Source organism: Centrocercus urophasianus, unplaced genomic scaffold (assembly GCF_019232065.1).
Source record: "Centrocercus urophasianus isolate 14NV4802_14NV808 unplaced genomic scaffold, USGS_Curo_1.0 seq_30, whole genome shotgun sequence".
Classification (NCBI taxonomy): Eukaryota; Metazoa; Chordata; class Aves; order Galliformes; family Phasianidae; genus Centrocercus; species Centrocercus urophasianus.
In genome coordinates, this window is record NW_024884867.1 from 11,816,433 (window position 1) to 11,827,169 (window position 10,737).

The 10,737-nt window shown below is 47.0% G+C and overlaps 1 protein-coding gene across 3 annotated transcripts in view; it reads right to left on the bottom strand.

Moving 5' to 3' along the window:
- LOC122165577 (septin-2) overlaps positions 1 to 9,899 on the bottom strand; it is a 31,409-nt gene extending 21,510 nt beyond the window's left edge. For 2 of the 3 annotated variants that reach the window (XM_042828720.1, XM_042828718.1), the window contains exons 1-5: positions 9,821 to 9,899; positions 5,286 to 5,337; positions 5,091 to 5,190; positions 3,843 to 3,929; positions 3,101 to 3,224 (exon numbers count right to left, since the gene is read on the bottom strand). In XM_042828720.1, coding sequence (XP_042684654.1) covers positions 3,101 to 3,224; positions 3,843 to 3,929; positions 5,091 to 5,190; positions 5,286 to 5,312 — 338 coding nt within the window. In that variant the 5' untranslated portion in view covers positions 5,313 to 5,337; positions 9,821 to 9,899. Of the gene's footprint in view, positions 1 to 3,100; positions 3,225 to 3,842; positions 3,930 to 5,090; positions 5,191 to 5,285; positions 5,338 to 9,247; positions 9,299 to 9,820 lie in introns of those variants that run through there. The other variant, XM_042828719.1, reaches the window with a different exon arrangement.
- Positions 9,900 to 10,737: the final 838 nt, after the last annotated feature.

A 10,737-nucleotide genomic window follows, 5' to 3' on the forward strand; every position in this document is an offset into this window, starting at 1 on the left:
TTTAGATAACAGAAAAAGGCATTTTCAGAGCAGCCAAGTATCCATTTACGTGTACAGCTACTTTCGGTGCTACTGTGACCACCTGGACAGAGTGAGTTCAAGAGCAAGTGCAGAAAAAAGCACCAACTACAGCATAGGCAACAGAGACAGGAACAGAACCGCCTGCTTTTTTTTTTCCTGGGGCAGGGGCTAAGGATTTGCTTTTAAACCAGCTGAAAATTATACATCCTGGATATCCTCTTGCAACCCTGACCTGGAGCTAAGCTTCTATAGTTACCTATGGAAATCCTGGTACTCTAGTCCATTGAATTAAATACAAACACATTTGAAAGTCATGCACCAAAGCATCACATGACTTTGGCTATTTTCATTAATTTACAGAATCCTTTTCAGTTGGCAAAGAAAAATAATGCCTACTTTAGTTCAAAGCAAATTAAAATAAGCCCTGCAGAGGTAAAGAAACACAAAATATGGTTACAGAGATTAAGCAGTTACAAAGAACAGTGGCTAAAGAAAAGAAAGCACGATGCATTACTAAGAGGACTGTTTTAAGATACACCAGAGCATGTAGACACCTGCAAACAACATTAATGTGAAAGGACTTTATATTAAGCACCGAGGAGAAGGGAAATGAACACACTGATGCAGATAAGACTAAGCCAATGTCTGTGCCATGAACATATCTTAAACTACTTGAGACAAAAAAATAGGAGCAGAAAGCTTACCTTGAAAAATAGTATCTCAGTTGTGGGAAATTGAAAATTTGGATGGAGAAATTAAGAAGAAAACAGATGAGAAAGCACAGAAAAAGAATTAATAACAAGGAAGACAAACACAGTATGTTGGTAAATACTGTGGCAGGCAGAGAAGTTCAAACCTGGGGTGAGTTGCACTAATAAAGCTGAAATAAACAAGAACGATGGAAGAGATCCTGAGTGGAATTTGATTTTCCACTGCTGATTTTGCTCTCAAATTTTGGAGGAATGCATTCTATGACACAGTTACACACAATTTCTCCTTGCAAAACTTGCACTGTTTTAATTCATACCACAGAAGACAACACAGCACTACGTGATTTACTGATTTTGACCTTCGTGCTACTTAATATCTTCATATCTAAATGTGCTGAAAAGCACAGTGTGTTTTATGTTCCTGTTGATCTTTAGACCCTTTTAGCTGCTGAAAGGTAACAAGGCTGAAGACATACAAATATTAGGACAGAAACCAAGCACAAACAATGGGAAAGCAACTATCACACGTTTCTCTGGCAATGTAATCAGTTTACGTGCAGTTTTCTAGTTATAACAGCTATAATTTTCCCTATGAATGTGGAGTTGGTGTCCTGTACCTCCTGACTTCCGGGAAACACCTGGATTATACCCCTGTGCTATCATTACTTGGAGATAGCACATCCTGTATTGTAACAGCAATAACATAACCACTGCATTTAAGAAGCCCACTGGGGGGAAAACGAACAATATTACCAAGCTGCCAAAACCCACAAAACACAACTTAACCTAATCCAAAATAAAAATAAATACACAAATTAGCAGCAGCCAGAAAGCAGCACCAAGAGCCCAGCGCACCGTAACCAAGACGAAATAAGGCTCACCATCACCAATATCTAACAAGCCCAGCTGTGAAAGCTTTCTGTTGTTTTTTTTGTCAACCAACATTTTGACGGCAGATTTAATCCCAAATCTGTGTCTGAAGCTTCCCCCTTCCTGCCTTAAATTCTCTCCAGTCACCAAGGACATCTGTCAGGATCTCAATGTATGAATGCCCATTCTATGCTTCAATCCTCCCGTCGTTACAAACTTTGCTGCTCTCCAAATTCATGCCTAACGTGGTACCAAAAGAGCTTTTTAGGTTTAGTTTGGTTTGACGCTCGAGCACAGAACTCCAGCTGGCACTAAACTTAAACAAAGCCCCCCACAGAATCTCATGAAAAGATACACTGTTATGGTTACCACAGTTAGCATTTATCCACCTTTTCTTACTGTTCAAATATCAAAGAAAACAACCTATTTCATAATTTATTACAGCACAGTCACTAGTACTGCATTTCCCAATCCAAAACTGCAAGGCCTCCAATCCAGGCCATCCAACCAATACTCTCCTAACTGTTACCAGCATTTTTGCTGCGACAAAGAATACATGAAAACTGATCACAACTCCCAAACTCTGTTAGGAAACCTAGCTAGGAGAAAGCCATTTTGAAGCAGTGTCAGTGATTGCTGCCTCCCAGAAGCTTCATGCCAGTTTGATTTTTTATTTATCCCTTCAAAAACCAACCTCAGGAAAATCAATCACCCTGAAAAACATGTGGTCTGCCTTCACTGCAGCTTTGGGAAAAAAGTTTTTATGAAATACAAACTGTGATCAGCACCATCTACTGGTTAACCGTAACTGCAGCAAGAGCTCCTGAACACAAACTGAAGTTCCAGAACACAAACTTGCTGCATCCTCTGAAGAAACAAGGAAGGAAGGTGGTCACAGAGTCAGTCCCAACTACAGTTTGAAACGAGTCTATCCATCCGTGTTCCTGTGACATCCTGTACAGAACAACAGACTGCCAAGATGACACGCATCACAGCCCAGTCTAAGTTGTGACACATGGCATAAGAGTACATGTTTAGAGAGAGAAATCTAGAATTCACTGATATTTTCATTTTGCATTAGTAAGTACTACTTGTTCCCACAATGCATGTTCATGTTTAAGAACTGTCACAGAAAACAAAGCACAGCACACCAAGTCATTCTACTCAGTCTGAATCATCACGGAACGATTTCTGTTTAGCAAGCCCCTAAAAAGAAAAGGGGAAAAATCTGAACGCGTACGTCTCTAAGAAACATCTTAACAGAATAAACAAAGGGCATCAGAACACAATCAGCAGGAAGAGCTCAGCGTCACACAATGCACGGCAGAGCCGCTCGGCCAGCGGAAGGAAGCTCTGCTCAGCAGCGCATGGAAGAAGCCCGGCTGCGCAGAAGGCAGCCCTGCTGGCACTCTGCAAGCCACATCACTTCAATTCAGCAACGCTGGAAAAGTGGGAGATTCAAGCTAGCAGGCAGGGCAGTGTTCACAGTTCACACGTACCAGTCCTGGCTGTTGATGGCGTCTCCGTACCCCGGCGTGTCCACCACCGTCAAACGCAGCTTCACGCCCCGCTCCTCTATCTCTACTGTAGAAGCTTCAATCTGAACCGTTCTCTCTATTTTCTCTACAACAAAGGAACATTTGCACTGTTATTATTCTTAAACCCCTACCAATGCTGCAGGAACCCCTGAAAGAGAAAGCAATGAAGAAAACACAAAGCTTTTACTATAACCTACACGACAGAACATTTAAAGAAAAAAACAGTCCAAACTCAACACTTTTTTCATAAAAACAAACAAAAAGCCACAGTGAACTCAAAAAATCAGATCTGTTGGTGATAATAAGCAAAAAATAAAACAATACTAGGAAGCGTGCCAGCTTCTTTGTCAAAAGGCATTTAAGCTCTGAGCAGAATTTTGGACTTCACAGGAAGAGAAAATGGGGAATCAACTGAAACCACATTTAAGTATTCTAACATCTGAAACGTTTGTCGTTTGCTTTTGCTCTCTGGGGTTGTTGTTTGTTGTTAGTTTTTTAAATAGAAATTGATGACTAAACAACAAAGGTTGAATTTTTTTGAAGGAAATACAAATGAGAAAAATGACAGCTTAAAGACAAGCACTGGGAGAACTAAAATACAGTAAGACTGTTTGAAGAAAGGGTCTCAAGGGTGAAGTTATCATCAGGATGAGAACTGTGAAATTTCCTAGGGATGTAAGTGGACAGAAGACTCCACATTTACCTGCAGCTCCAGGAATATAACGCTCTGGATAAAGATCAGTCAGAAACAGACTGTTAATTAAAGTAGATTTTCCCAAGCCAGACTCACCTACAAACAAAATAATACACGTTATTTAGCATATAGACTTTTTACTCCTAGGCTTTTTTAAGCACCTCCTCTTTCCCCAAGCCCACGTAACAGAGGATCTGTCAGGATCCACTCAAGCTTTTGAGATAAAAACATCAAAGGTTCAGCCAAGCAGTTTTTAAAAGGCAGGAAAAACAAGCCCTTAGTGTTTTCATAAACACTGCATGAAAATGCTAAGCTTACTGTTCTACATTTCATAATAAAAGCTGAGAGGCCATACAGCACTTTAACTACGTAGAACCAGAGGTAGGTAGCCTTATTTCATGGAAACTTATGAAATCCAGAGCTGTAGCCCCCCTGCTGAAAGTTTATTTGAGCTTTTTCCCTGTTGGGACATTGGTTGGACAGCACATGAATAAAGCAATACCACATTAGCTCTCAAGCTCTGCATCCCTGTAGTTAGGCTACATGCTAATGAAAAGAACGCAAGAAAATTACTCAAAATTCCATGAGAAGTTCCACCACTCTAGAATTTCAAGTCACACGAATGCTGTCCTACATTGAAGTAGTAAAGTTAAATGTGTAAATGCAATTGCTAAACCAGAACTTCAGTGTTTGTTTTGTTTTGTTTTGTTTTCCTAACCCAAGGCATCAGAGAAGTCAGCATTTAGAAGAACTGGCCATGCTCTCCTTGCACCCGTGTAACACTAAACTCATTCCACGTCAGTATAGCTCAGCACATCACTTCAGATTGCTTTCTGCCAAAAGTCTTCCCATCCTACAGCTGCTCACTCGCAGAACAAGCGAACTAGAAGTTTATTTATGTCAGATTGGGTCAGCACAGAACAACAGAAAGCAACAGAAAGATCCACAGTGTGCACTCACATGTTCAGCTGCAGAAAACTGACAATAAGAAAGATTAGGCAACTATCCCTAACATCTGATGATGAGTCAAGACAACAAGGATGTCCTGCTGGCACACAGTCATCATCCCTAATCACTACAGATATGTCCTCCTATGAAACATGACAAAATGGAGATCCAGCTACACTGAACGGTTCAGTGCTTTTCTCTTCTGCATGCCCATAAATTGTTACCTAGGCAGACAGAGATGTCTGTGTGAAAGAATTATTTACATTTTATGGTTAAAATCAGGAAAAAAAACCCAAACAAGCGACTCACCAACCACCATCAGTGTGAACTCAAAGCCCTTCTTCACAGATTTCCGGTGGACCTGGTTGGGCAGATTAGCAAATCCCACATAGCCTGCTGAGTCGGAAAACTAATGAGAAAGAAAGGCTGAGTGAAACCACCGCTGCTTTCAGAAGCTGGACAGATTGGAAACACAGAACTCTGGCTGTGCAGCCATCTCCTTACCTTCACTTTTTCACCTGACTGAGACATGTTGAGTTTCTCCAAGTGTCAGACACTGAAAAATAAAATGCAGAGTACATGTTAGTTGATCTCATGATTACTTTCATTTTAATTTTGAACTGATTGATTGCATACAAATACCGGCTTTTGTTCTAGTAGAATGAAGTGTAGAAGAACAGCATTGTTTTTCATCCTGTTTTTACCCCTTCCACAGACAAATTACAATTTTTTTCCTAAAGCCACCTTACAAATAGCAGCCACTATTTTATCTGTTGCCTAAAAGGTACCTAAAAGTGACAGGTGAGGATTGTGACAGCATATAAAGTCCCCAGACCTCAGGACACCTACAGGCTCTCCAAGTGAGGGCTACAACGTGATTTTCAGACACTTTGAAGCACGTTCCCTGAACATTATGGGACACTGCAGAACCACAGGGTTTGGCTCATTCACACTGAGCATGAAAACTCAACCCGATCTGAGAGACCCCCATAAGTAACTGCAGTTTCTGGCATCTGGAGAAGCTGAGTTTTGGCAAGCCTTTATCTTCTTCCTGAAGGATGTTAGCTGCACTACAGATCAGTTATCACAGCAACGCGAGGCCCTTTCAATCAGGAGGTGAAATGGAAGGAACACTTCACAGCTTGCTTTGCTGACAGCACCGCCCTTGGCCTGGGAAGCAGGAAGTGACCAACGCAGCACCTGTGTGCTCAGACAAACGCCTTCCTGCCGGGCAGCAGCGGCCATCCCAGCAGGATGCAGTGCAGCTTCTGGCAGCGGCTGTTTGACAGCCAAACCCCGGCAGAGAAACACCGAGCTCTGGGCTGAAGGAAAAGCCTAAGCTGGCATTATTGCACTCTGACTTTTAAAGGAAAGGCTTACACACACTTAACTTGCCCTGGACCAGGCACTTCGAATCCCACTGGCTGTGCACACCAGGCACCATGCTGCCAAGGACATTTCTTCTCCTCCAACTGCTTTCCCCACATTCCCATCCATTTGCTTGCTAACGAAAGCCCAGTACAAGTACTGCTGGGAAAAACAGGAGGCCGTGATTCTAATCTTCTTCTGCCACCAATGCATTCCTCAAAACAGACTCCGAATCACCCTTAAGAATACCCTTGAAAAAACCAAAATGGTTTATTCTCCTTTAAGCATTACGTTTAGGCCCATTCAGGCCTCTGAACAGCCAGCAGAGCACAGCCCTACAGCTGCACTGACACACAGCAGTTGCAGAGCTATTTCCAGCTCGGTACTATCCTACAAGCACAACGTGTGACACCTGCGTGTGCTGCTTCTTACCAACAGAGGATTTCTAAAGAATTCCTGTTGTATTACGAACCTCCAGAATCTTCTGGGAAATCACGATCTGTTGCCTGAATAGGAAGTCAGGTCATAAGATCCTGGTTGTGACCAACGCTTGCACTGAATATTAATCAACAAAGCGAAAAGTCAGGTGATCTCTCTAGAGTCAGAAGTGGCTTCCAGAGCTTATTCGAAGATGAGAGAAATCTTATTTTCTTATTCTTTCTACCTTCCTACCCGCACGTGTTCCCATGCAGCAGGCTAGGACGGCCCAAGACGAACAAGAATTCAACGGTCACACATACCTAACATTCTTAGAGGGAAAAAAAGCATGCTGCTCCTCGGCGCTTCAATGAGGCACTGCGGTTCGAATGAATCACCAGTCAGCAAGCTTCAGCTCCCGCGCAATCCCTGATGCTGCCCTCATGAGGTTTTCCAGAAAATGGCTCAAACAAGTGAGTTCCCTGGAGGGCCTTTCTGACCTGCGCAGAGCCATCACAGATCGAAGCCTTAGGGTCAGCCACAATACGACAGTTCTGCACGTGTCAACATCCTGCAGCAGCAGCCACCTGAACCACCTGCAGCATTCACAGCTGCTCTCACACACAAACTTGCTGTCAGACCAGGCTGGCCGGGCAGCAATGAGGGCTGAAGGCCTGAACCCCACATGCACTGTGCTGAGCCAAGCAGCAACTGACCTCAGGTGTCTGACCGCACTATGGAGAGCTTTACGTTCAGGAAATCATAATGCTTGATATTTCACCAGTTCTCCATAATATATACATACTATAACTGTCGGAAAGCAGAAGTCACAGCCATTCCGTTCTCTTTTGATACTCAAAGGACCATCCCAAGCATTGTAAGAACGTAGCATGTACAAAATATTTCAAAATGGAAGGCAAAGAGTACAACTGTATTAACAAGTGCATTAGCAGCATCACTTTGTTTGCCAAGGCTGCAGCCCATTTTAGCAGGGCTAGCAGAAAGAAGGATAGCTAAGGTAGAGAACATCCAACAGATTCAACTTTTAAACAGTGGACGCTGCAGCAGCATTCATTTGGGAGCTCTGCGAATTCCCCTCCTGCCCAACGTGCTGCTCAGCAGCCGCAGGGTTGGGGCACGGCCTCCTGTGGGCATGGCAGCCTGCTGCCCTGTGCGAGGAAATGGGACTTCAGTGAGGCAGAGAAAAGGAAGGAAAGTGGGTCATTTCCTCCATTCCTGTCAGGATGCGAGCAGTCAGCTCTCAGGAACAGGCAGTCTGGGACTTTCTTAATCTTAAGCAGTACAGAGAAAACGCTACAAGAAGTACACAAACTGCTATTTACCACATTCTAAAACAAGCACTCTGCAGTGATCCCAGCCATCTCTGCAGCAGAACAGCCCTCCCGATTCACCCCATGAGTCGCCTATCTTCTCATCTGTAACTGTCCATGTAACTTTGATTCTCTTTTAAAAGCACACGTTATGCTGGAGCACAGCGGCACAGGAAGCAGTAACAACGCAAGTGGGTGTCCAGGTGCCGAAAATGGCTTTGATACCACCAGCATTCTGATGGCTGATTTTCAGACATAACACAGACGGAACAAGAACAGCTCCATCAAGTATCACCTGCTGGATCCTCACTCATTGCAAGAGCCCACAGAAGAATGCAAAAAATGAAAAAACTAAAACACAAAATCTCACTGTAACCTAAACTGAAGACAGGGATATTCAAATACTGAACACTTTTTAACTTTTTTTGTAGCATGCTGTCAGTGTTGCTTGAAACACACAATTCAGTCCAACGATGGGGGCCCTGCAGGGCCTGCTCACCATCATGCTGTGTCTGCATCCTCAGCTCTGTGGCTGAAACCCCCTCCCAGCAGCTCCTGGTGAGCAGCACACACTCCCTCTACTCCCTCCGTCCCAATCAGTTCTATTTTCCTCATTACAGTGTTACCAGATGAATCAATCCCCTTTTACACAATAACAACATAACTACTTTCTGTACTGCGCTTCTACCAACCACAATTCTGAATCTAACAGCAAAAGGGACAAAGAATACCCAACAGACCAGCCAGTGACAGACAAGCAGATAGATGGGCTGTAGGTGGACACCACTGCTTTGTCTCTGAATTCGTGTTTGGTGCACAGAAGTTTCACATACTTTTATTTTTGATATTATGTTCTTCCAACAACACACAGTACAGACTTGCCTTTGCTACTGGGAAGGCAACACTATTCGCCAAGGCCAATAACACTTCTAGGTCCCTAAAAGCTCTCCTGATCATAAAACGAGCAGTACAGCGACATTCACATTGAAAATGCAGCGTGTTACGCTTCTGTGACTTAGCATGCATACGTACAACAGAGGAGTGCAAGGAGTAAGCAAGTAAGAGGGAAGAATGGTGTATGAGCTCTGTCCTTAAAAAGAATTTGGATTGAGAAACTGCATGCAGCGACAGTTCTGATCCGAGATGCTTTGTGCAGGGATCGGTTCGATGACAACTCTCTGCTCCAAACACTTCGCTTTCTGACTGCTGTTCAGTGAATGCCGTCACCCAGGAAGCACAGAGGAGGCGGCAGTGCGGCTCACACTAAGGGCTTGTTGCAGCAGTCACGCGTTTCCTACACAAGCAACTATTGGCAGCACTTCCCACAGTTACTGCATCAAAGAACAATACCGTAAATCGGTCCTACACACACGAGAGGCTTCCTAAACCGTCAGCTCAGTGAACGACCGCGACACCGACGTGGAAACAGGCAGCCCTGCCTCACACCAAGCTCACCGGTAGCTGCACACCTACGAGAAGCAAAGCCGTGGGAATACATGAGAAACGAATCCTCCGCCTTTCGGTTAACACACAAGGAAGGGCCGCGCCGCTGTCCCGGGCCGTTCCACACCGCGGAGCCACGGGCGGTTCGGGCTCCCAGCTGCTCCGCCCGCGGCGGCGATTACAAAGCCCGAGCGACGCCCGAGAAACGCGGGCCGCTCGCCCGGCCTCCTTCACGGCACAGAGCCGCGGGCGGCCGGCGGCGCACAGAGCGGCACGGACGCGGAGAGCGGCGGTCGGAGGGTGAAGCCGGCCCGGGCCGAGCGGCAGACCGGGACAGGCCCAGGCGCGCTGCCAGCGGGGCCCGAGTTCAGAGCGGCTCGGGGGCGGGCGCGGCCCCGCAGGCGGCCGTAGGGCGCGGCCCCGGGCGGCCGCCCACCGGAGCGAGGGGCTCGCCCGGCCGCGGCCCGGCTGCCGGCTTACCTCAGCCCGCGGGCGCCGAAGCCGCGCTGACGGGCCTCGCTCCGCCGCCTCCACCCGCGCGGGCCTCCCGCATCCCACACGCCACCGCGGCCGGGCGCCTCCCCGCCTTCCGCGTGGCTCTATGGTCGCGGGGCGGGCACAGCGCCCCCCTCGCTTGCAGGGCGGCCCGGCCGGTGGCGCGAGGTCAGGCGGGCCGCGGCTCCGAGCTGCACGGGGCCGCAGCCCTTGCGGTGCCCGCAGTCCCTCCCGGGCGGTCCGGCCGTTCTCCTGCGCCCAGCGCTGCTGTCCCGGACTCCCCTCGCCCCGCCGGGCCGCGGCCGTTGGCCGTCCGTCGGTTGCGTCTCCTGGGGCCCGTGCTCACAACGGCCCCTAGCTCCGAAGCGGCCGTCGGAAGGAATTGCTTTCCGAGGCCGGCCGACCCCCAGCCCGGCTCCGCGCCTCGCCGCTCTCAGGCCTTTTCCCCAGGGCGACCCCGTGCCGTGGTTGCCGGCTGACGGTTCGCACAACCGGCTCGGAGCCCCTGGCAGCCTCCTGCACAGTGCCGAGTTGTCCTTTCCAAGCTCTAAGCAACTCACGGCAAACACCTCCTGATTTACAAATGCTTCTCTATGTGCAAAGCAAGTTTCTTATCAAAATGCTGCACGAGACACGTGCTGTTTTACCCACACCGAAGGCTGTCAGTAGTAAAACAGCCGCTCTTTGCTCTCTGAGTTCCTTCGATGAAGTGACGGATGTCTCAGCTTGCTGTCACGGCAGCAGTGCAGGCTCTCGGAGCCATCGAGGGCTCCCATGCGTGTGAACCCAGGGTGCAAATGACGCCTGCAGTCAGGTTACAGAAGCGGATTGCTTCCTGATGGTGGAGCGGTGTTACGTGTCTCAAGCTTCAGCACAACACTGGTGAATTAAAACAGTAACAA